Genomic DNA, 27,329 nt, shown 5'->3' with positions numbered 1-27,329 from the left:
CTTCTCCCTCTGACCCTCCCGCCTCTCATGCTCTCTGTCTCTCATTCTCTCTCTCTCAAATAAATAAATAAAATCTTTAAAAAAATAAAAAAATTAAAAAATAAAATTAAGGTGTGGGTAGCATTGGTTCCTTCTGAGGACTCTGAGGTGTGTTCCAGGCCTCTCTCCTTGGCCTGTAGATGGCCATCTTCTCCCTCTGTCTCTTCACTTAGTCTTCTTGCTATGTATACTAGCCGTGTGGGACGAGGGCCCACCCTAATGACTTCACTTTAACTTGATTACCTCTCTCTCTCTCTCTCTCTCTCTCTCTCTATATATATATATAAAGACTCTGTCTCCAGAAAAGGTCACATTTTGGGGTAGTGGGGTTAGGACTTCAACATATGAATCGGGAGGGACATAAATCAACCCATAACCATTTTTCTTGGAGGAATTAAAAGAGAAGTCTGTGTCCATACTGTGAGAGAAGTTGTATGAGAAATGTGGCCACAGTTTGGAGAAGCTGATAATAAGACCAAACAGTTTGGAAAAGCTGTCCAGACCGCAGTAGCCCGGAAGGATTTGTGGGCCATGCAGCATTCTTGAGGAGATTCCTAAAATGTTGGAGACGGGAATTCTGGCAAAAGCCTGTATTTCCTGTTGCCAGTTGAGTTTGGGACTTATGTATTATTATCTAGGCATTGGTTAACTGGGCTGATGATGCAGAGCTACCTTGGCTACAAGTATCACTATTCCACAGTCAAGTGACTCTCCTAAGACCCCACTGCTAGTATATGGCATGAACAGGTTTCAAACTCAGTGTTTTTGACCCCAAATAGTGACCTTTCCAAAGGAGAAAGAGAGAGAGAGAATGAAATTTGAAAATAAACAAGTTAATCCCCCAGATTGTTATTTCTGTTATTAGAAGATAAACTGTCACATCATTTTATCTGCTGTTTCGCATGGAGTAATATTCAGTCTCATTGAAAGACTGAATAACATCCAGGTAGAGATATACAGATGCTGGGCAACTGGAAGAGAGGTTGGGGGAGAGACGCAGATTTTAGAGACATGAAGAATAAGGGACAAATACAAGAGAGTAAGAAGAAGAAAATTTTGAAGACGAAATTCTAGTAAATATTAGTTGGGAGCAGAAAGAAATAAAAATGTAAGTCAGGGAGCAGGAAAATTTTACAGAGGAGAGAAAAATAAACAGAAGCAAGTAGTGCTCCAGGAGTTAAAAAAATTCTAGATTTTCAAGAAAAGGGGGAGGAGGGTCAATAGTATTAGGATCAAGAACCTAGAGTTAGGGTGAGAAAAGCATAGGATACCTCATTCTCTGGGATGTCAAGGAAGGTAAAAGAAGATCTTCAAAGTTGTACATAAATTTTGAGAGAGGCAGGTTTGCTTAATGATAGGTTTTCTTTAAGGAACAGGAAGTTGAGACACATGTTGAGAGTAAGAGAAATCAACATAAAGTAGCACCTGGGGAATAGAAGTCAAGTTTTGGTGTGGTGTGTGTGAGTATTAAAAAAGAAAGTTGAAGAAAAGTAAGGAGCCCCCAGCTTAGCCTCAATGAGGCTAGAAGGGACTGCATTCTGGGTTTTTGCTTAAGAAAATCAATAGTTGGGGAGCAGGAGTGGCTTTAGGAGTAGACTGGGGGTTGAGGATGATTAGGGAGAATTTAAAGCAGGTTGAAGACCAAGTAACAAAAAGTATTAAAGATATTTGGTGAGAATGTGATTGAAATGACTGACTGTATCCCAGCTAAGTGGAAAAGGAAAGAAAAGCCAGGAGGTTTAAGTGACATAAGGCCTGGAAGAGGGGTATACAAACCACACAGGCTTTGATGAGTTTGCAGGAAAATTTAGAAATGAAAAGGACAGAATATCATCTATTAAACATCTGCTTCTTTTAAGCAGTTGAAGCAGAGTGTGAACTGGGTTATGTGGGCACAACTTACTCTGAAGTTTCTCCTGTCGGCCAGAAGCATGATATTAAGAAATTAGCATCGACGATTATTGTTTCCTGAGATGAACTTTGCAATTTCCATTTTGTATTAACTATCTAAACCTGATCGTAGGATTCCCTATTTGTCATTCAATGACTATTAGAGCACCAGCTGTCAAAGTTGATTTAACATATCTTTTAATTGTCTGGTAGCATAAGTGTTCTTTTTGCAGGGGGGAGGTTATTTTCTTGAAATGGAACCGAAGATAGATATTTAAAATTCCAATTAGTAAAAAAATTAGAAAAAGATAAGATTATATAATAAAAAGAATAAAAATTCCTTTTCATCTCAACATTCTAGCTTGCAGACTTACATTTCTTCAGCTATTTCAGAGAATAGTGAGCCCTGAAATTCAGTTCTCCTCATGGCAAAGCATTGCTGGCAATGTTCAGACTTGCTTTTGTATCCATAAAGTGGAGCTACACTTCCAAATGCATTTTTTCTTCCTGTCGATAGCCTTTTCAAGTACCTGCTATCTTTCAGCCAGCTATTCAAATGTCTCCATAAGTGAAAACATAAGAACCAAATAATAAAATGACATTACCAACCTAGGGAGGCCTACTTCAACTTCCTCTTCTTGCATCTTGGAGAACCATTTCAGGATTTGATGAGCAGTGATTTGCTTTTCCATTTCTTCTATGTTCACATCTTCTGCAGGAAGTACGATGATTAAACTAAACTCATCACCTTTATAAGGTAATTCCAAAACCTGGTAGTTCATGGAGGATTCCGAAAAATAACCTGGAACAGAGAAAGAAAATATTAAATAAATATCCCTGTCAATTCCCAAAATCAGGCTTCAGAGGGTGATTTTTCATATTACCATATTTTGTTCTCACAAGAGCCTTCATCATTGGGATTTTGACTGGCGCACCATCTTTCTTAGTAAAATTCATTAACTGTGTCTTCTCTTTTGTGAATTTCTGCTTCCAGTCGCCCTTGAAATAAACAGCATTCACCAGGACAAGCCGAGTCAGAGGGCCAAAGTCTTCCCCTGAAAACATGTCTTTAATTTTCCCTGTGATGCCAGTGGAGGACAAAGCAAGAAGAGATACGCAATAGTGGTTCAGAGGGACTGCTTTCTATAGCATTGAAACAAAAATTTATTTTGCAGATCGGTTATAAACAGTGTGCTTTATCCTCTAACCTTGGCAATTCTGAGAGTAAAGAGGAGCACTATTAAACATTTCACTTGGAAACAGGTACAAACGTATCTCACTAGGAAACAGGAGATACAAGACTGTCTGAGGCCAATTTGGACAGAACTACTAATGGACTCTCTTCAGCAAGATTATTTGTGTAAATTGTTTTTCAGCCAGAAAGAACAAAAACTGAATGTCTCTTCCTGCATACTTACTGATGTTTTTCAAACTTTCTTTCAAGTTTCTCCAGCAGGTCAATCAGAATTAATAAGTTAATGGTACACTCAAACCTTCCACTCCCGTGGCTGGCGCCACTGACCACTACTGGGGAAGGGAAAAGAATGGAGTTGCTAGCACGATTTTCTTCTTCTAAACAACCAGCCTGCTATTTCTATGTCTGCTGGCTATTCCAGTTAAGAGATAAAAGCATGAATGGGTGCCATGGAGCTGTCTAGGGATGTGCATTGTGTCCCATTAATGATACTTTCCGGTGAAACTGCTCAAAACACCCATCTCACATTCTCAACTATGCCTCCGTGTATGAGGCTTCCCATAAAGAATATGGTAGCCACTTATGCCATCATAATTTTTAGTAGCAGAATGAATGAACAAAGAAACAAACTACTGTTAAACAAGGACCTGATACATGTTGGTTGTTTCACATACATTATTATCAAACCTTCCAATAATCCTGAAATGTTTTAATAGTATCCTCATTTTAGGTAGGCATAGCTTAGAACTGGGTAGGATTTGAACTTGGATCTGAATGACCTGAAGCTTGTGTTCTTTCTGCAGTGTCACTCCATAGCCCCTGAAGGATTTTGGCTAGCTTGTATTGAAATTAAAGTTTAGATTATCATGTTAATGATAGGACTCTCAACATTTCTTATTAAACATTAACCCATCCAATGAAGATGTGTTAATTATTTACAGTAATATGTGGGAAAGAAGGCACTTGAGGTTGACAGATCTAATTTTTACCTGGCCGAAGATATTATTTCTGTTGCCATAGATTAAAAACCTATGCTTAAACAAAAATTATTATTAAAGGTTTTCCATTAAAAATTCTATGAATAAATGTCTCTCATAAAATCTGTATGCTTTTCAAAGCAGCTTATGGTCTGTCTCAATTTTACAATTGAGTATTAATTTGAATAACAGGGAAGCAAAATGGGAGATTCCTCTGAGCCACAGTTTAGCAGGAAAAGATTCAACCATTCTTTACTTTAGGATATTAAAAACTGTGAATACAATGGCAAATAATGAGTTTATGAAAATGGGAAACTTTACCATCTGTTTTGCTTTCTACCCAAGTACTTATTGTCTCTGCGGAAGTCTTTGCATCCTGAAAATTCACCCGTTTTATGGCACTCTGAAAAAAGTCCTTGTTGCTATGGAGATATTGTTCTTTCACAGTGAATCCTTCTTGAAGGTAGAGGGCATTGGCAAGATTAAATGTAAATTCTTGCTTTTTCTCTGAGATGGCAGAGAAAAATGACTTCAGCACAGAAAATTCTTCTCCTAAAAAATAATTATAATGTAGACTGACATATTGAACAACATAAAAACAACAGCTTTTCAGCTTTGCTTCTAAGCGCTGATTCATATCACCATTTTTTACACACTTAGGTATAACTAATGGTCCTTTCTGAGGTAGTATAAATATTTTAAGCATTTATCTTCATGGAATATGCATTTTATAAAGAACTTAGTTCATATACAGGAAGAAAGAATGTCCGTGTAAATTTGAAATTTGTCAAAAACAAGAATGTCCATTTAAACAGGCTGAAGGAAATTCTTTTTTAGTCAAATTTAGCTCATGCTTACTTGTTGGAAATTTATCTTTAGAACCTCATTCTTTGTATAACATGCTATATTGATGGAAGGAGACTACTAATGAATACTGATGGGGGGACGACAGTGACGAGCAATCCTTTTCAATATTGCTTTTATTTCAGCTTAAGAATTGCTCGCTTGTGAGCAATGGCAACTGTCCAAGTTTTGAAATTTATGAAGTAACCCCTATGATCAGCTCTAGAGATGCACAAGAATCAGAATTGCCTATTTCTTCAGGTTCATGAATGTATATACTTTGGCTGTTACATGAACAATAAAGAACTTTATTCCATTCCAACTATTGCCACTAGCCAAATGAGGCCACCAGAATCAGCTAAGAATCACTGCTGGCCTATTATTTATTGTTGACTCATTCTGACCAACTGTTGTTGGGAAGATATATGTGCCTAGGAGAGAATTCAGCTTTGATCCTTGTTGAGGAGCTTCCTATTCATGACCAAAGGTATCGATGCTTTTCATTCCCTTCTGGCTTAATCCTGGGACTCAATCATTCTAGGAACTGTATCTCAAATCAAAGCTTCTTTCAGGGCCTTTGTTATATTTTGAGTTAAATACTAAAAAGGCCACTTTTATAACTTAAAACTTGAGTATATGCAATTAATCCTTATTGAAGAAAACATAAATGGTTCATCATTAGAAGATACCCACTGAATAAAGAGAGAAGTTTTAATGAGAATGTGCCTTGAGTTGTCCATTGGAAATAAGGAATCTGTGTCTGTGTGTGTGTGTGTGTGTGTGTGTATGTGTGTGTACATTTTATCGGAGAGCTAGCAGCTATAGGCATCTTTGTGCAAATAAGAATATGTTCCCTTACTGGTGGGGGAGGGGGAGGGCTACAGCCCCATGACCTCTTATCTTGTCCAGCTGAGTGGAGCCTTCATTTCAGTCCCCACTTGTCTTCCCCTGCTCTCATGCAGATGCAACCCACATAACAATAACGGAGGCTCTGGGAAGTATATTTCATTATATTTCAAACTCCATGGGGATTCTCCATTCTTGGGAATATAGATATAGACATAAATAATCTCAGCCATAAGAACTTACGGCCCTATGGTTGGATTTGAAGAATTTCAGTAAGTCTTTACAATCCTAGAATTCTTACATAAGGAAGGGAAGAAGGTTAATCTATTTTACTTGTTTCTGCAATGATTTTAGAGGCAATCATTTGCTATTTGAAGCTGAGGGAACTATCTCAATTAATGGGAGGCTATGAGAAGACTTTCTGAGTGAAGACATGTAAGTGTTTTCAAAAGAATTAAATAAGGTCAGAAATGAAGTGGCAGAATTTGAAACTAATCTTCAGAATGTGTAATTTATGAGCATCTTTAAAGGAATGGGGGAAAAAGGAGAGGGGGAGAAAAATAGTTCCAACTCATTTGTCAGAGCAAATAGATTTATGTCAAGTACTTAAGGTCTAAGACTGTGTGACAAACAGTCAGTTGCCCTTTGATAAATCACTGAACTCAGAAGTCAATGAAAAATGTCATCAAGTAGCCCAAGTTTGGAGGAGAATATAAAGTTATCTGCCTTATAAATTTGATTTAATTTACAGATTAATAACCTCTTTTAGCACAGATCAAAAAGAATATGTATACATGGCTCCTAGTAAGTAATAAGAATAAATTTATTTCCTTTCCTAAAATAGAGCCATAGGAAACCTATAGGTCATGGGGTGAATGTAACTTTTGGTTTGACTGTACTAGACCTCCAGAAAATGTTCCAAAATTCAGTACATGTTTACTTCTCCTGTATTTAAGACCCAAAGGCCAATTATGTGTGAAATGTGAGAGATCCAAAAAAGATGAAAACAAAGGCAGTCATAGGATTATAGATTATTTTAGCCGAAAGATCCATATAAACCACTTATTCAAACTCTTCTTTTTATAATGAGGAATCTAAAATCCAGACAGGTACAGTAACTTGAGAGGTGCCAGATCATAAGGTTATTTGGTTGCAGAGCTAGGATTGGAATTCATGGCTGGTTCTCTTTCCATTATGCTCTTGGAATAAGGAAGCACCTTCATTAGTCTTTGATTAGTAAGCAGCATATTAGAGGCAAAGCAAAAATAGAGCATTATCAGATGCTCAGTAGACTGGAGAAGGTAAATTCTGAGCAGATGTTTCGACAGCGGGGAAAAGAAGAACTGAGGACACCAAGAGCCCTGTGGGGATAGGATCCCAGGAGTTGTATGCCCATCTGTGGAACAAGGCAGGTGTTCACATAAAACAACCTCATGGCAGGAAACGTAAAATATAGACTAATTGAACAGATAGCACCTTTGATAATCACTGGGAATGGAAGGCAGGGCCAGGACTAAGATGAGTCAATGGGACACTTACGTTGGGCATAAAATTTAAGGAGATGCCAACAGATTCCATAATCAAGAAAATATTTTGCTGTAATACTTTTTTTAAATCAGTTTTAATGCAAAGAAATCCATGAGAAACAAAATATAAAAATGTTAAATAAAGACAGGATAATTACTAGTGATTTTCCTTTTCATCTTGGGTTCCAATATGGCCCTACCAGGCACCACCTTCTGATCTGTCATACACTTTGTCCCCCCCTTAACACCGTTTTGCTCTTCTTTCTCCAGACCCCCTGGGCCGTGTCTCCATTTCCTTGCCCTCTTCCACTCTGTTCCCTACCTTAACTATCTCCTTGTTCCTTAATTCCCTCCTCTTTTTTATTTTCCAGAGTTTAGTTTTTATGTTTTCTCTCGCTGGCTCATCTTCCTTTTCCTTCTGCAATTATCTTCCATCTGTGTCCCTCTCTCTCTCCCTTAACAAAGCATAATAGAAAGCAGCTTTAGTAGATTTTGTTACATGTGTTAACATACTAATATTTACTTGTCCACGTATATATTCTCCCAGTGAAAATATAATATATTGCCCTTATGATCTATAATTCTCACTGAATCATTTTTGGAATTCATTCTGGACAATTTGCTGAACTTTTCCTTGCCTCATCTAAGTAGCAGGGTTATGTCTACCCCACAGAATAACTGTGAAGGTTGAGATAGTGGATACCAAGCACAGAAACAGTGACTGCTATACCATATATAGGATTCATAGTGTCATCCTCATTGTTACTAGGATTAGCATTACATTCACAATCCAGAGTTGTTAAGATTCCTGTGTTTCTCTACAAGATAGATCCATGTAGAGTAATTTAGATTTCAGAGGCTCTAATTTTGCTAATTTATCATAAAATCAACTTTACATATCTTTATAAATGCTCTATTACTTTTCAAAGCAGTATTGTGTGACTTAAATGTTTCTGAGACTGTGTAGTGGGATTTGCTGAAATTAATATAGACAGTCAAGACTAAATTTAGAACATAGTGGCTTCCTTTTACATTATTCACCAAGGAAAATTCTTGCAATTAACTTCACCATCACCGACTTATTTTCTACATAAAATTGCCTTTATTTAAAACAAAGCAAACAAGACCTTCTTAAAAAAAAAAAAAAAAAAAAGTCCCTAAATAATATAATTACTCTGTTCCGAGGCAAACATACTGAAGTTAGTTATAGTAATTAAATTTCCTCATCAAGAATCTGGAAATTTCCTCTGATGGTTAGGACATATTACCTGACAGTGATGCAAAAGTTTAAAATTAAGGGTGCCTGGGTGGTTTAGTCGTTAAGCGTCTGCCTTGGGCTCAGGTCGTGATCCCAGGGTCCTAGGATCAAGCCCCGCATTGGGCTCCCTGCTCTGCCGGAAGCCTGCTTCTCCCTCTCCCACTCCCCCTGCTTGTGTTCCCTCTCCAGCTGTGTCTTTCTCTGTCAAATAAATAAATAAAAAATCTTTAAAAAAAAAAAAGTTTAAAATTAAAATCATTATGGAAATTGAGAACACGGGTTAGCCAGAGAGATGGACAACTACCCTTTCTTTTTCTTTTTAAAGATTTTATTTATTTACTTGAGAGAGAGAGAGAGCACTGAGGAGGGGAAGGGCAGAGGGACAAGCAGACTCCCCACTGAACGCTAAGCCCGACATGGGGGTCAACGCAGGGCCTATCCCAGGACCCGGAGATCATGACCTGAACCAAAGGCAAGTACTTAACTGCCTGAGCCACCCAGGCACCCCAACAACTACCCTTTCAAACGGATGACAGCACTAAAGCTGGGCGACTCCAAAACAACAACCCTTCATACACAAAAAGACCAGTTATAGAAGTGCTTTTTAAAAAAGATTTTCTTTAAAAACTATTAACCAAACAAGCTTTTAAAATGTATGTATACATTACTGCTTTTTCTTGGTCTCCATTAGGTGAAAAAGTTAAATTTTAATTAGAAAATGAATTTTAAAAAGCTAATAAAATAATAAATAAAATAATGAGAGATGCACACAAAGGTTTCTGGGTGAGGATGCTCACTGCATTTTTTATAAGAGAAATACTGGAAACAACCTAATAAAGAGAGGTTAAGTAATGGTATTTCCATAAGAGGCAATAAAATGCAACAATTAAAAACTATATTCTGAAGCTGATATGAGAAAATGATCACAACATAGTGAGAATGGAAGAATAAACAAACAAGCAAACATACATACATACATACGCTCATGCACACACAACATAATCTCAATTAAAACTGGCTAAAACAGGCCAGAGGAAAATCTACTGGCATATTCACAGTTTTATATCTCTTTAAAAACATCTGTATTAAAAATAATACATTCTTTTGGTAACATTTTCATTAGAAAACAATTAAAATGAATATTATTTAAAATTTTCCATTTTATTATAAGCTTACACTTTTGATAACATTTTCCATGTATTTAAATTCTGGGACCCTGAGCTTCTCTCTAATTTGCAGAATAAACTTGGCCAGATCTTACCCCCAGTATAAATAATTATATGTAAGAATCTCACCAGCTGAGGTTTCCTGAAGTTTTAAAGTTTGTCTTATCTGCTCTTGTGCTTTTCCTTTTGCTCCCAGTTGTACCATCCCAAGACCCAACGTTGTTCCAAGGGGGGAAAATATAATGTTGTTCTTATGAGATAAACAAATAGCTTGATAAAGATCCACTGCAAATTCCATATTTCTTTGAGACAATGGTCTTGAGGCTTGACTTCCAGAAAAAATCAATAGGAGACTCCACAACAAGATCTGATCCATTTTGACCTCTGTGCATTAATTCAAAATTCATTAGTTTTCAAAATAATTAGAGTTGACCATAGTAAGTTCCCACAGAAAACTTTCTACCTATTAGAATAGACTATTGTAAGAAGATTCTCATGCCAGTTTTCAGATGAAGCATCATCTATTAGGAGAAATAAGTCCTGTGCTCATGGCATTTTTATATTCCTTCAAGAACTAGTCCAAAATATAAAGCAGTTGTCTAAAATCAAAGGAGAAATTTTAATTCTGGAACACTATCAATAAGCAATACTATCTCTAAATAGCTGTATGATACTTTTTCCTATTTTTCCCATGATTTTAAAAGGGATTACTTCTAACTCTTTATCAAGGGAATCCTCTGTCCACTCTACTCTAAAATGGTTTGTAGATCAAAAGAGAAATGGAATAAAAAATGAAGATACTCTAATGTGGTTTTGAACCTATAATATTAGGAAGTTAATGTATTCTAAATCAGTGTGAGTAATCTGGCAAAGTCTTTGCAGTAGGAATTTTCACACTTTACAGAATCTCACTTCTGGAGGGCGAAATACCCCCAAATCTGCCTTGTATTTTTTTTCGAAGTGAGGAAAAACAAACTCGGAAAAATCATAAAGAAACACAATTATAATCAAATATACCTGGTACAACAATAACAAAAGAAGAAAGCAATTTAAAAAAAAAAAATCAAAGAATAATTTGACAAATTAACACATATAGGAAAGCTGTAATTGAAAACTTTGGACAATTCACAACACTAATGACACCCTATTAAATTGTTCTCCACTAAAAGTGCAGGAAATTCAGCCATCTGACTACATCTTGAGAATGAGTTTTGCAATATTACCACAGACTTTATGAAATACTGATTCTGAAATCCTTACAGATTTTAGTGACACTAATTTTACCTTACAAAAAATACATCTTAGTAACCCTTAATAACTCCTAGTTTAATAGGTTACTAAGAAATAACCGTTCATTGGGGGTAAAGATGAAAGCCTCCAGAACAATGTACCGTTAGTTTTAAAAAATGAAGAACTATATTTCTAAAGTGTTTAACAGACCGTTAGGAGGGTCATCATGACCCATAAATGGGGTAAGAGTCACTATTACATAGAAAGATTACTAATAGTCAAATATTCTCTAAAACTAAGATATGGAGTCATTAGCCAGCTACTTCAAATTGCATTCTAATATTTGTAGTTAAACTCTGCTTAGTCAATTTGCAAAGGAAAAAGACCTCAAAATGCAATAAAAAACAATTGTTAAAGAAAAACACAATTGTTTTGGTAAACTGCAAATATAGATGTATACTATCAAACAAATGTTTTATTGAGGATTAAATTAGTACGCAAGGTTGTGAGTGACAGTGCAACAATAGGAAAAGCCAGTAAGAGAAGTTTTATATGCAAAATATATTTCCATGTATCATTTTCTAATATATTCAAAATCTCAGATTTCTGATTAGAAACATCAGTTTGTAGACATATAAGTAGTCAAAATGTTATTAATACTTTTAAGTCATCAAGTGGCAATTCATTAGGCACATCTTTATGTATTTGGTTTGTATCAGAATAATAATAAATAATATTATGAAGGATACAATTTTTCCCTTATAGTAGAATCTGAGGGGTTTCCTCTCATTATTATTAATAATCTTAATAACTAAAATTTACATTATTTGAGCATCCAATTCTCCCAGAAAATTTCTAGGCACTTAATAAATTATAAGTTCACACCAAAAAAAAAAAAAAGGTCCTAAAAATTCACTTACCTCATTGGGTTTTGTATCCTATTTCATTAGAAAGCATGAAGTACTGGTGAACTAAACAACATGATGAATAGTCCTATAAGAATCTGACCTTCAAATTTATAATGACATCATGTAAGGAGAATAAAAGTAATGTGTTAATTTGATAAAAGTAAATAATATCTATATCAAAATGAATTGAAATGCCATTCCCCTACTCTATTAAACACTCATGATCAATATTATTGCATATGTACTTCATTCAAAAGCTATTTAATTTTAAGGTACTTACTCCAAATTGGCTTCTGATTATTCACTGTAATGTTCTAACTGAAATGTGCCTGCTGGGAAACCCTAGTACATAAAAGACCTGATCAGTCAAGGCCAACTTTATTTATCTTGAACGCTCTATGATTAATTCCTCTAAACCCAAAGCAGGTGTGTTCACTATATTTGTATAAAAGGACTAACATGATCAGGTTAATGATCAATGACGCAACTGGCAAGAATTGAGAGAGAAAACCATAACAGTTTTTTAAAAAATCATTAAGCCTATAATATTTCATCCATTATTCCACTTCTTTTATATTAGAATTTAGAAGAATGTACCAGGGCTTGTAAATTTGCTAGTAATTAGTTCTCTTTGTTTCTCACAGGACTCGAACATCAGATTACCAGTGTATGCCATCATAAATACTGCAGAATGCCTATGAGAAAAAGGATAAAGCTAAATCGAGTCTAGAATGCAGAGACAAATTGCTGCATTTACAGAGTTCTCAACAATTCATCAAATTATACAATTGTCACAGGAATTTCCTGTGGTTACATTTTAATCCTTAGGGAAAAGAGTGGATATTGAGAAATACACTTTGTTGAACAAAAAGGCCATATTAAGATTATTGATTTACCAAATTATATGAAGACAATACTATTAAACATAGGTAATTTGATAATAAACATCGGTATTACTTTTATATGCTTTTAAACTTCTACATAGTTTTCTCTACCAACAGTTCATTAATAAAAAATGGATGCATAATTGAATGGAGTTTTGATCTCATTCTCCTAGTTCAAATCAGTCACCTCAATGGCAATCAGATATTAAACACACTTTATTATTCATCAGTGCCTCTGAGTAGAGAAATGGAAAATCTGTTCCAGTTACTATTAAATAAATATTCCCTACTGATAACTAAATGTAGTTATTTCTGATAAATTTATGAAAAAGAAATAAAATGAATATAGATACCTTTTAAAGGAATTCATTAGAAAAACTTTTTCAAGAACGCTGTTAACCTCTTTCAATGTCCTAAGGGGCTAGAGCTCACTGACAGCCCTGATGGTCGCTATAGGCCATAATCTCCTAATTCACTAAAATTCTTCATTGCCCATCTAAGCATCTCTAAATGTTTTCTAAATCTTGGGTTATAATAATATTACTTGCTCTAACATATGCAAATTCATTTCCAGTTTTTAACTTAACATTATTAAAGATCATTTTCCAAAAAGAGTTATGCAGCACAAGAGTACAATCTTTCTTCTTATTCTACTATGCAATTCATAAATAAGTCTGAATGTCCAGTACTATCATTCAGTCAAGGCTTTTCTACCCCTGTAGTGACACCAGCAAACATCCATCACAAGTACCCTTGGCTACCAAATTATTATTTCTCCATATTACTCAGATCATAATGTGATTTACCCAGGAACAGGCCATTACTTTTCTTTCCGATGACAGAGACAGACACTCTGTATTAGTAAGATCATTTAATGAAGTTGTTCCGTAAGGACCTTATGTTAGAGCAGTTCAAGAGAATATACATTTTCCTGTCTCTTAGGGAGTAAAAAAGAATGGCTATGAATTTCTCCTCCCTGGTTGAAGCTCTTTTAATAGACAATAAAGATACCACAATTGTCCATAAAATATTACTGCAGACCTTTTAAATATTTTCACAAATCTGTTCCTTCTACAACTCTATTTTATCCCTAGAGCATTAGCATTAGTATTAATGAATACATATATATATATATATATATATATATATATATATATATATGTATTTATTAGTGAGAGCCAAAGTATCTTGGTATAAATTTGAGCACCATCACTTCCCTACTGTAAAAAATAAACCTGGGAATATGTATAAAAATAATAGCAAGAGGTTATGGGTTCAATATCATTATGTTTCTTAGCATTTTGTAGTTTTTTTTAAGTAAAAATGTATTTAATTCCAAACTTTAAAAACATACAAGCAAATGTTCTCATTAATAAAGGACTGAAAAGCTAATTCTTCCATTTGAGCATGGATTAATTTCAGGCATTTTTTTCCTCTGTCAGTTTGCTTCATTTATTTTGTGTGGTTAAGAGGAAAACGTTCTGAAAAGATAACAGGTCAAATTATATTTAGTGTAAATCTACATACTACAAACAAAGTAGTCTACTGAAAATTCTGGCACATTCTATTTTAATGTGACAAGTCCCTCTCAATGCAGAAAAATGGATCTTAGATAATTGAACCTAAGTGTTAATTTCAGAAATAACTTATAAAGTCTTCAATTCTCTTAGCATTTGATAGGTGAGACCTACTACTTGCCTAGCACAATTAGATGCTGTAAGATAGTAGAGTAAGACATAATACCTAAATGTCTTTTTATTTTTCCTTTTGTGTGCATTTTTGTTCCAGACTATCAGAAACAATAACATTAAAAGAGACTTTCATACCTTTAAAAGCTCTATTCTCATTAAATATACTTGTGAGACAGCTCCTCTTAATTCCTTTCCCAGAAGAGGCCCTGAAGTTAATTAAAGATGGGATTAGGGTTACACACAGCACAGTGCCTTGCACACGAGGTAGGCTATAGAGAGAAGCCTGTCTATATAAACGAGACTATTTCAGACTCATCATTTCAAACAAAGTCATTTCCAAGGGTAAAAAAAGTAAAATATATCTAGCAAAAGAATTTCCAATTTATACCAGAAAAACTAGTGGGCTCATTCAACTTTGCTTAGTAAACCACTGCATTTTATGTGCCTTCACTCCAGAAAGCTGATGGCAGGAGAAGTGTATTCTATTGATATGCATATACCTGGTGTCTATAACAGTCCCTTACACATGTCTTAAATAATTGGTTGGGCGGATGGATGAATGGATGAATGGATGGGTGGGTATATGGGAGGGGAGCAGAGCCTACGCAAAGTATTTGGTACCCATATTACATCTCTTTAACATCTTAATATTCCTCTATATTTCTGGAAATGTGACTCAAATTTCACTCCACTGTACTGTCATCCATCTATGATTCATAAATCATATGCTCTAACTTTGAAATGATGGATTACCTAATCAAACCTCCCAACCAGTGGAAGAATTCTCTGCAATATCCCTGTGAGAGAATTACTCGGCTTCTGCTAGAGCATCTCAAGAAATCCTTTGTCCCAAGGCAACCTTTTTCATTTTTAAAAAATAATTTACTTTGAAATACTTTCAGACTTACAGAAAAGTTGCTGGTATAATGTAAAGAACTACCATCTCCCTCTCCTTCTGTGTTTCCCCGATTGTTAACATTCTGCCACATATGTGTGCTCAATCTAATATCTTTCTCTCCCTATTCCTCTCATATAGATATAAAAAATATAAAAACTCATATACATTATATACATGTATTAGATACATATATATGGTATATGTGTATACACACATACATTGTAATTAGTATTTTCTGAATCATTTGAGAGCAAGCTCTTTTTTAATCCCTCTTAAACATTTCTTTCTTCCTTCCTCCCTCCTTTTTCTTTTTTTATCTCTTTTTTCTTTCTTTTTCTTCCTCCCTCCCTCCCTACCTCCTTCCTTCTTCTTTTCCTTTCTCTGTCTCTGTCTCTGTCTCTGTCTCTCTCTCTGTCTATTTACAACCATAAATTCACACTGGTGTCTCTAAACCCAATCTAAGATCTCCAGGTTCTTTCTAGTTTTCCTCTGAAATTTTATAAATATCTTCTATACAAGTGAGATACTTGCCTCTCATCTTCAATATATCCACTGATTTATTCATTTACTTACTCAGTATTGATTTGCTCAATGTAACCAATCTCTCTTCTATGCTGGCCATCTCCTCCACTTACCCTCTCTGCCTTTCTACCACCTAAATCCGTCTCCCACTGCCCAGTCCCAGGCTCTTGGACCCAGTGAGTATATCTCTGCTAGGTCTTCTCTCAGTTCCTCCTCCTTCTTTCCACAGCCAGGCACAGGCCTACCACCAGCTCCTCTGCACCAAGATGGGAAGGAGAGGGAAGATGAGACATCTCTTCCTGTTTTAGTAGGTATTAGGAAGCAGTTCTAGAATCTGCCTTCTGAAAATTGTGTCCACTGGTTCAACTGCTACTCTTTTTCTTCATGGCAGCTTTGAAATATTTGAGAATAGGTTATATCTCCCATGAAGCCTCTTTCTTATGCCAGATTTCCCCATTTCTTTACCTGTTCCTCTGCAACATGGTTTCCAGAGCCTTTATCAGTCTGATAACATTCTCCAACATTTGTTGATTGATGCATGCAAATATAGATTTCTTTTATATCTTTCCCATATGTGATTGCCATTCAAGAGGAGAGAAAAGCAGTATACATAGAAGTCACAATGCCTGACCAGGATGCACCTACATGTAGCTGGAACAGGCAGTGCCTTCTGAAGACCTTTCCCCCACCACCCTCTCCACCAACTAAAACATTTGCTTCACTGATTCTGGAAATTCTATTGCTGGAGCTCATTCCATTGACTCTATACTAGTAAAAAGAAGTGAAGAGAAAGTTGAAGCGCAGAACCATGGTCTTTGGAGTAAAACAGACCTGGGCTCCAATCTCAACTCTGCCATGGACACTTGGGCATTCTTCTAACAGATCCAAATCTCAGATTTTAACCCTATAATAGATATATGATTCTTGGGAGGCTTAAACACAATGAAGTTTTGCCGTTGCTGAACAGAGTAGGTTCCTATATATTGTTATTTCCTCTACTTGTGTGTGTTATGGCAAAATTCTTCTTAAAATATCAATATTTTTGCAAGAACTCTTTAAAATGCAAATGTGTAGTAGATAATTAAAGTTATATGAATGAATTTATTAATTACTCCTACAGAACCCAATAAATAAAACAGCCTAAGAATACTGGTTACCTGGTAGATGATGATATTTATAAAGAAAAATGGACCGAAAAAGCGAGGCATTGTGTTTCAGAACCAAACATTTCCTACTTGAGCTTCTACATAGAATGTGTCTTATATATAGTCTCAGTCTCTTTGATTTTTTTTATTTCCAAGCATATTACCTCTTTGGTTGTGCTATGCCACTCAAGAATATGGTAAAACAAAACACAGGAGTAGAACATATGCAGTAATTTCTCAGTAAGTACACGTAAGAATAGATGTAAGTCTGTGAAAATAAATAGAAACAGCTGCTGCTGACAAGCTCTAACTGCATTATCAGAATCACTTAAAAGAAACTAGAGGGGCACCTGGGTGGCTCAGTCGGTTAAGCATCTGCCTTCGGCTCAGGTCATGATCCCAGGGTCCTGGCTCCCTACTCAGTGGGGAGTCTGCTTCTCTCTCTGCCTCTGCCTCTCCCCCATCCCATGCTCATGCTCTAATAAATAAAATCTTTAAAAAAATTACAAGAAACTAGAAAGTGTGTAAATATATGGAAATGGCTTTCTCAGTTAAGTCTGTAGATAGTCACCGTGTTAGTGTTTTTCATATTTAACTTCAAGGCAGCTTTTACAATAAAAATTGATCAAAAATATTTGTCTATCAAAGCAACCAGAAGTGAAACTGGTTAGAATACATTGTTCTGAAAATGTACATTTTTACATAAGACCACTTGGGAATAAACGATGCCAGTTGTTATTGCCCCCTGTTTAGTCCAATCTATCTTTTATTAAGAATACACAGAAAGTGAAAGGTGATGGATAAAAGCAACATTAAGACATTGTCTGAAAACAAAACTTCCTGAAGTTTAAAAGTAAAGTAAAAGAAAGGCGCAGAATTCTTGATTTCTTATCTGCCTTCTATATTCATACTTCATGTGACAATGAAATATTTATTTCTCTTTCAATTATAATTGCTTCTTATTTCTTTTTATCTTCACTTCACTACTTGTTTCTTGACATAATTGCTTGGCTCTTCGTTCCCGATCCAGAATTTCTTTGGGGAACAGGTTTTTCTCATCAAATACAGCTTTCAAAGCTACAAAATGATGAAGAAAATGACATGGAAATTATACTTGGTAAGAGACCCAATTAAATGAAATAGTGGGGAGAAAATCCTCGTTTCAATTCATCCGAAAATTTGTAGGTTTCTAAAACCAAGGACATATTTGGGGGAATTTTCTCTGAAGCTCCTGCTATTCCTTTTACTTCATTTTAAATTAAAAAGCTAAATTTTAACAGAGTTTGTTCTATTAATGTATTTATATCCTGATAGAGATCCACCATTTCACAGTAGAAGACTAAAGAAGCTTGTGTTTTCCATTTTTGCTTTTTAATCTACTTAACAGCTATCAAAGACTCATAAAAAGCCAAGAACAAATTATTCTGTATTGAAATAAGACAATTAAAATAATCAAAACACAGTTTGGCTGTCTGCATGACTAAACAAGTGCATCTGCAATCACGTCCTTGTAAGAGACTTTGATCTGCAGGGATCTGTGGCTTCAGGAAAAAAAAGAGCCAAATTATCCCCATGAGTGGCTATATTATGCATCAGTGAGAAGTAGGAGGAAATTGTGCCATGCATTCAAGAAAATAATTTTGGCCTTTTGCTTAATTTTATCATTTCAACAAATGTTTACTGAATGTATATTATGCACAATGTTCTATGCTCAGGCGTAAGTGGGGCACAAATATGACTAAGTCGCAGGCTCTCTTCCAACTGGTAGAGAGTAGGAATAGTGCCCAAATAACCAAAATATCAAGGACAATAAGATACAGTTCTAAGAAAATATGAGCAACAGAAACTGTGGTGGAACATATCAAGAGACTATGAGAAAAGGCAGAGATCAGAGGAAAAGCTTTAAGAATTAGACACTATTTGAGGTAGATGTTGAAGTCAGGGTAGGATTTGAAATTGATAATAAGGACCATGGACGTGAGGAAGAGTTGGCAAGGGCAAAGGAAATGTCAACTAGAGGGAACAAAGTAAATACAAGTGTGGAGAAACAAGAGCTACTATTCGGGTAATTCTGAATAATTCAATACAATGTGACCAAAGTTCAAAAATATACAGAGAATGAGGTTAGAGCAGGAAAAAGGAACACTTTTTATGCCAAGCCCAAGGAATATGACATAAACTACATAAACGTTGAACAACTTCACAGTATTGTGCCATCTTTATATATTTGGATTAAAAAAAAAAAACCCTCTCCACTTACCATACAAACATGACTGTATAAGTCAATATCTTTCCCCTTTTTTCTCTTGGATGTTATACGAGAACAACTGGGAAAATGAGAAAAGTATAATTTGGCACACAGACTCCACGTGAGTAAAGCCCAAAGACAGAGGTAACCTAAAGCCTGCAAAATATGAAGACAGGCAGCCAAAGAGCTGACAGTGGAAAGAAGTTACACAAAATAAAGTGATGAGTATGGAAAGTGCAAGAAGGCCAGCAGCAACAGCATCTCAGAAAGTTCTAGCAAAAAAAAATACTCACTAAAGGTGAGGGGCTCACCCTGAAGTACAAGTGCTTTATGTTTCATTCATATCCATGGATGTAAACAGAGGTGAACAAGGCTGGAAGCAAAAGCCCTCTACAATACATTGTTGTGTCCAGAGAAATCGATGAGGCAGGACTACATAAAGAATCATGCACATGAGGCATTTTTTGCTAACAATAGTCTGCCCCTGCAGGTTGTAAAAATTGAAGGCCATTCCAATCCTATGTCACAAGCTCTCACCTAGGGACCTACTACAAATTTCAAGTCTAAAAAATCCAACTCATTAAGACTAACTAATTAAGAGAGGAAATAAAAATTAAAAAAAAAAACTGGCATAGCAGGGACGCAGAGGACTATAAGCAATATTATAAACAAAACAAAACAAATTTTAAAAAGAACAGAACTAATCAATACACAGACCACCACCAGAAAAATGTTGCCACTGGCCAGATATATATTGTTACTGAGCACTTTGTCACAAATTAAATTTTAAAACTTGAAAGAGCTCTTACCTCCATAAAGAAAGATCACAGAGCAGAAGTGAAAGAAGTCAGAAAATGGCACAACAGGAAGTGAGGAAAGTGAGCTAACAGAACTCAGGAAAAATCCCTCAAGCGAGAATAGACTGTGGGGTAACATAACGGGGAGCAGAGTTCACAAATGAGAAAAACAAATATAACAAGATGAAACGTAAGAGAAGAAGAGAGAGGAAAGTGATACTGGAAAAGAAATAGATCCAACAAACACAACAGATGAGTCCTTAAGAAAGAACACCAGAGCAGAATATTGGAAGGCATCATGTATGAAGTTTTCCTTAAATTAGAGACAATCTGACATATATAGGAAGGACATACTGTGGCACCAGGAGGAAGAGTCAGAATAGTCCAACAAAGCATATCTTAGTAAAATAATTAGACTTCAAAGACCATCATTTGGCAGCCAGACAAAATGATCAAGTCGCTCAAAAGGAGAAAAATGGCTATCTTACATTAGCTATCTTCAGAGTAATGATGGATACCAGAAGACAGTAAAGCAACACCAACAAGGAAGTCAAGGAAAGAACGTGTGAGGTGTGGGTATGATACACGCCAAGCTGTGCTGCAAATTTAAAAGTTACAAATAGTTTCAACATGCGGGGAATTCGGGGACTAGTGTTTCTAAGAGAACTTTTTGAGAAAATTACTACAAAATAAACTGATAAATGACTGAGGAAAATTTAGAAAAAGATTTAGTGGTGAGACCTGAATATTTTTAAATGTAGAAGTGAGATTAAAATAATACAAAGTTTAGGATAACAAAACAGAAGGTAGAAGCCGCATGCCTGACAATGTAGAAATGATACAATTAACAAAAACTGGAGGGGTAAGGGAGAAGAAGCTTCATTCATGATAAATCAGTGACAGTTAAGAGGCAAAGAACTTAAACCAACAAGTCAAGTAAATTTGACAAAATAAAATAAGCTAAAAGAAAGATCGAATTATTGGATAAAATTAGGTAGCAGAAGAGGAGGAGAGGAATGAAGAAACCTGCTCATTTTATCATCAGTCTGCATGAATGTAACAGTTACTGTTCTAGAAAACTGAAGGGCTAGAAGAATTATATAAACCTATGAGTATAAAGGTACCACTGGAACAAATATATAAGACCCTTCTGAAATAAAAGCAACAAAAAAATTACAGATCCAGTGAAAAATTTAAAAAATATATAAACAATATATGGCATAAAAGAGTGTGAGAAATACAAAACCAAAATATCTAATATATTGATAAATTTAAATGTGCCCAATTTCATGATAAAAAAAACATTTTTTAGTTGGATCAAAAGCGAAACTCAACACACATCTAAAATGGAGCAATTCCAAAAATTTGAAATAGAACGATTGGATAAGCATAGCAAATAGATCCAAACCCAAAGAAAGCAGAGGTCAAAATCTAAAATCATCAATGCATACAGAAACACTCAGAAGATACAGATACACAGAAACTCGAAGAAGTGGGTGCCAGAAATAGATGATACTGGGAACTGGACTAGCCCATATCGCGGAAGGGAGGGAGACTTCTCACCGGATAATTTTTTATATGTTCTAATATTTGATTAGTGTGTATTTTGTTTTCTAGCAATAGGACAAAAATGAATAAACCTGGAACTACCTCTTAAGCAAAGCTACAAATGAAAATACTATGCATTTGCCTAATACCAGCAGTGCAAGGTCTATGGATTTCCCTACATTAGCAGTTAATTCTGTCCCATATGACTTCAGATTAGCATTGGAGAATCACAAGGCATTCTGAATGCCTTAGAGCTCTCCTGAGATCCACTGTGAAAGGGAGACTGTTCCTTTTGAAATAAACTCTGTTTTACTGAGATGTGTCTCTCAACTAGATGAGGAATTTTCATCATAACTGACTGGGTTTCAGGGCAGTGAAACCAATAACTAACTGTTAGGCCCTTGTATATCTAAAGAGAGTCAGTCTTACCTGAATAATTAATTTTTTTGAGTTAAAAAAACAGACGATAAAAAATTCATATACAGGGGCAGATCCCTGTTTCCTGGGCCCAAAGCTTACAATTTGGGGACCTCTCTAAAAATATATATATAAAATTACAAATACATGATTATTCATAAAAATAGCTATTTATTCAGGATGAGAAAATCAATCTCAGCAAACTATTGGAGTTTTGTAGCGTTGGATCCTTTTCTTCTGAGATCTCTCTTTGGAAAGGCACCTGAAATGCTTACCCAGAAATGCTTCCCGCTTGCAGTCTGGCTTCCACTTTTCCCCTGGAACACTAAAACACCCAGCAACTACTAATACTCACAAGGATCTTTGTAGATGAGGCCCATTAAGCAACCTTCTTGGCTTCATTGGCAAACTCTTTTATGTCACAAAAATTATGTCATTAACCTAACACCTTCTAAATGGATAATGGTAATCAATTCATCTTACTATTCAGAGTAACAACATCTGCTAGGTTAATGGCATAATGTTGTCATACGATAATGTGAGTGAGTCTGCAATGATTATGTGATACATCTGAGAGATCATTAACCGTTTACTGAACTTGTTTCAGATTATAAAGGAATGTCTTTAACCTTGCTGCGATAACTTGCTTTCTTGAAGTATTAACTGGCAAGGCTGAAGTTCCCAGTTATTCAACCAAACATTAATCTAGGTGTTGCTCTGGAGGGATTTTGCAGATGTAATTAAAGTCCCTAATCAATGGACTTCAAGTAAAAGAGATTATCCCAGATAATCTGGGTGAGCCAGACTTAATCAGTTGGAAGGCCTTAAAAGCAGGGCTGAAGGTTCCCAAAAAGAGGGAAAAAATTCCACCATTGGACAATAGGTTCCACTTGTACCCATGGAGTTTCATTCTGTCCTTTCCTGACTGTCTGTGGATGATAGCTTTAGCCTGTGCTCAGTCGGCCCATGATCTTCCCCTCCTGACTCAGCCCTCACAATCCCATAAGCAAATTCCTTGTCATAAATTTCAATATATGGCCCTGCTGGTTCTGCTTCCCTGAACCCTGACTGATACACTTGTCATAAAGTACATTGTTTACCTCAAGACAATTGTGAAGGGCAAAGTGTTCTCATTGAGACAAACTGGTGTGTCAAGGTTCTGGTGGTTTGTGACTAGAGTCTGTTAGATATTCCTTGTAAAAAAAATTTATGTTTGTTCAAATGTATAGTTTATCTTAAAGCCCTCTCAATTCCTGCATAGGTGTTATGTGGGACCTCAAGTCTCAAACTTCTTGTTTTCTGGGCCAACAACTTATAATCTTGGAGAGTAGTTCACTTAGAAGGGCTAGTAACAGCTAATGTATATGGCCTCTGAAGGCTTCCCTTCACTTAAACTCAAATCCTTTGTCCAGGCTACATGGCCCCACATGATCTGATCCCTATCCCCCCCTCCAACCTCATCTTGTACTAGTTTCCATCTCTCTCATACTACCCCAGCAACAGTGACTTTCTTTCTGGCCCCAGAACACATCAACCCTGTTCTCAATTCAGTAGCTTTTACACCTCTGGACCTTGTCCTTGGAATTTTCTGCCCCTAATGCTTCATGAGACTGCTTTCTTATCTTTCAGGATTCAGATAAAAAATCAGAGGGACCTTCACTGATGCTCCCCTAGTCATGTCTTACCACATTATTGTGCTTTACTTTCTCCATACCTCTTATTAGTATCACCATCCAAACTTATCTTCTTCTACTTATTTATTATCTGTCTCTCCCTCAGGTGATAAATTCAACAAAAGGAAAGACCTTGTCTGCCATTATACCTCATATCCCCATAGCACCCAGCATTGCGTCTGGTACATGAGAGGTATTCAAAAAATATATTTGTTGAATAAATGAGCAAATGAATGAAGATACCTCCAGGAATATGAAGGGGTGGCCCTACTTCTCAAACTTTGGAATTCTTGCATTCCAGAGAGCTAAGGGCTCCATAATGGTGAAAGAAAGGTGGTTCTCCGTGTCATATATCCATCCACTTACCACAGCCCTTAAAAATCAACATCTAGCATTATTGGTAACCATTTACACTTACTCTTTCCTACCTGGGAAAATACAACATTTATATATTTAAGTGATATCCATCACTTCGTTCTATAGCTGGCTTCCCAACAAGGTTTGTTATAATGATACCCAAAAGGTGTTTTAAAAGTAATGAAAATGAAAGACATGGTGGTCATGAAGCCATCAAAACATTTTCACTGAAATAAAATGATTCAGTGAACTTAATAAAGCAAAGTTAATCTTTTGTCATCTGATGCGTCCCTTGTCCGCTGATTAGCAACCAACTGTATCAGACAAACAATAGTGGCAAAAACCTCACAAAGCTTCCTAGCAAGAAAGGACTTGATGGCCATCTAAATATAGCACTGCAATGACCAGCTGTTGTTCATCAATGAATATACAGTATTCTGAAAACTTTCTAATTCACATCCTCTATCCTATTTTATTCTAAGCCCTCTAGATAATTGCTTTTCAAATTTTTATGTGCATAAGAATCACCCAGAAATCTTGTTAAAATGTAGATTCTGATTCAATAGATCTGAGTTGGGGCCTGTGATGCTACATTTCTAACATGATCCCAGGTGGTGCCCATGCTATTACTCGCTGTCCACTGCCCACATCTTGACACCAAGTTTCTAATTCCTGAATCTAGACTCTAGAACAGTATTACCAAGTTGTCATTCAATTTCAGCCATCACTGAGTAACAATCAAGTAGCAAAGCAACAGGCTGTTGGCAAGGTGGTGAGGACTGGTCAAAATGCTTTAAGTCTTCCTATAACTCTTAAATAATTGTGGTCCAGGACCTGTTGAAACTTTTTTTTTAAAGGCTCAATTTTTTTTTTAAATTTCAGGTTTTAATTTATTTGGGCTTTACATAAGAATAAAGACTCAATTTTTTAAGAATGGTTTTAGGTTTAAAACAAAATTGAAAAGAAGGTACAAAAATTTCCCATATATCCCCTGCCTCCACACATGCATACCCTCTCCCTTTATCAATATCACTCATCAGAATGGTATATTTTTTCCCAAGGATGAATCTACATTGATTCATCATAATTGCCCAAAGTACATAGTTTACCAACAGGTTCACTACCAGTGGTATACATTTTATAGGCTTGCCATCCATATACTACATTACTACAAAAGAGTAATGGCATATATCCCTCATTGTAATGTCATACAGAGTATTTCCACTGTCCCCAAAAAATCCTTTTGCTCTTCCTAGTCATCTCTTCTCCTCTTCTCTGGCAACCACTGACCCTTTTACCATAGTTTTGCCTTTTCCAGAATGTCATATAGTTGGGATCATCAGTATGTCCTTTTTCAAATTGGCTTCTTTCACCTAATAATATTTATTTAAGATTCCTCCACCTGTCTTTTCATGGCTTAACAGCTCATTTCTTTTTAGTGTTGAATAATATTCCATTATCTGGATGTACCACAATTTATGTATACATTCACTTATTGAAGGACATCTTAGTTGCTTCCAAGTTTGGGTAATTATGAATAAAGTTGCTTTAAACATCCATGCACAGGCTTTTGTTTGAACATAAATTTTCAATTCCTTTGGTTAAATACCAAGAAGCATGATTATTGGATTATATGGTAAGAATATGCTTCCTTTTGTAAGAAACTGCCAACTGTCTTCCAAAGTGGCTGTACCATTTTGCATTCCCACCAGCAATGAATGAGGGTTCCTGTTGTTACACATTGTCATTAGCATTTGGTGTTGTCAGTGTTCTGGATTTTGGCCATTCTAATAGGTGAGCAGTGATATCTCATTTTTGTTTTACTTTACATTTCCCTGATGACATATGCGGAACATCTGTTGAACCTTTTAAAAAATGTTTTTCACATATTAATGATGTCTGTCTTGTAGGATCCAAATTTTGGTGTGTGTGTGTGTGTGTGACTTTCAAGATGATTTATGCTATCATATAAAGATAAAAATAATAGGAAGGAATTCCACTTTTAAGATGTTTCTGTTTTATGCTCATTCTTTAGTTATCTAAAATTTCCTGGAGTGCATCACATGTAACAATTTCTCATTTCTTACTTAAAATGAATATAAATATATACATGCTTTCTTTTTGTATTTAAATTATTTATTCCAGTAAGAACTTTTCCATAAATATCAGTGATTTTCTTTCTTTATTGGTACTAGATTTAAGATTATATTCTAAAGTAAAGATACGGTTAGATTTTACTAAAAGTCTATGTGCATATTTTCACCTGTAGTTTAAGAACTATACAGAGAATTTTGTGTTGCAATGAAAACCACAAATTGTCAGATTCACCATTTTTTAATTATTTTGCCCCTCTTTGTAAATTGCAGGTTACCAATGGATACACAAACTCTGTCTCATCTGGTAGAGTTTTAATTGACTTCCTCTCCTTTTTGGAAACACCAGTTTTGGAACCTACCTGCAGACTGGATTGGAGATTATTAACAAGAACAAATTGCCAATTCTTACAGATTCTTCCAGTTCCCTTCAGTATCTGACTACAATACTCCAAAGTAAGTTTCCCTAAAACTGAGAACCAAAACTTGACAGCGCAAATCCCTATCTAGACCCTACACTGCCCACAGCTGTTCTTTTCTCTCGGGATCTCCAGGACCCAGAACAACTGACCTTTCTCACCAACTCACAATGCATGGTTCAACTGGTTTTACAGAAGCAACACCAACAAGAACCCTTGAGAGCCCACTTCTGAGACCCTGCTTTGTCCCCCCAGGAGGTTTATGATCACCTCTGGGTTGTTCCATGATGAGCAACATTCCTTCCTCTTGAACAAAAGTGGGGGGACTGACAATGTTGAACTTCACCTGAGCCCTGTACTCCTGGAAAGCAGAGACAGTTAAGAAATCCCTCTACTCTTTTGTGTTTTGGAGACGGAAAACAGCAAAGGATGACTCTGCTCTCAGACTCTGAGATAAGACCCTCTGTACCCTTCCCCAGAAGTCTACTAAGACCCATGGATTCACGAACCTGCCTCTGTAATGGCCCAAGCCCGCTCCCTTTTCTCTGAGAGTTTCTCTTTAACAAATACTCTCCCTATGAAATAGCCTGCAATAAAATCATCTCTTTAATTGTCCCATTCATTTTGTCTCTGGCAGAACAACAACAACCAGAACCAAACAATTCACCTGAGGTACCACTAATGCAGCATTTTCTCTACACTGGAAATTTTAAAGATTTTACAGATACAGTGTGAATGGGTTCTATGGAATTTGTTGGC

At 35.9% G+C, this 27,329-nt stretch overlaps 2 protein-coding genes across 2 annotated transcripts in view; both read right to left on the bottom strand.

The window, feature by feature from the left end:
- Window positions 1–12,076, bottom strand: part of SERPINI2 (serpin family I member 2) — a 32,189-nt gene extending 20,113 nt beyond the window's left edge. The window contains exons 1-5 of the mRNA XM_036112694.2: window positions 11,891–12,076; window positions 9,870–10,124; window positions 4,423–4,653; window positions 2,814–3,008; window positions 2,539–2,731 (exon numbers count right to left, since the gene is read on the bottom strand). Coding sequence (XP_035968587.2) covers window positions 2,539–2,731; window positions 2,814–3,008; window positions 4,423–4,653; window positions 9,870–10,116 — 866 coding nt within the window. The 5' untranslated portion in view covers window positions 10,117–10,124; window positions 11,891–12,076. The remainder of the gene's footprint in view (window positions 1–2,538; window positions 2,732–2,813; window positions 3,009–4,422; window positions 4,654–9,869; window positions 10,125–11,890) is intronic.
- A 5,702-nt stretch (window positions 12,077–17,778) lies between these two features.
- WDR49 (WD repeat domain 49) overlaps window positions 17,779–27,329 on the bottom strand; it is a 135,612-nt gene continuing 126,061 nt past the window's right edge. The window contains exon 20 of the mRNA XM_078069536.1: window positions 17,779–18,095. Within this exon, the coding sequence (XP_077925662.1) occupies window positions 17,965–18,095 (131 nt within the window). The 3' untranslated portion in view covers window positions 17,779–17,964. The remainder of the gene's footprint in view (window positions 18,096–27,329) is intronic.

This window comes from Halichoerus grypus, chromosome 1, assembly GCF_964656455.1.
Source record: "Halichoerus grypus chromosome 1, mHalGry1.hap1.1, whole genome shotgun sequence".
NCBI classification, from domain to species: domain Eukaryota; kingdom Metazoa; phylum Chordata; class Mammalia; order Carnivora; family Phocidae; genus Halichoerus; species Halichoerus grypus.
The sequence above is the reverse complement of the archived record's forward strand: the minus strand, read 5'-3'. Positions and strand labels throughout refer to the sequence as shown.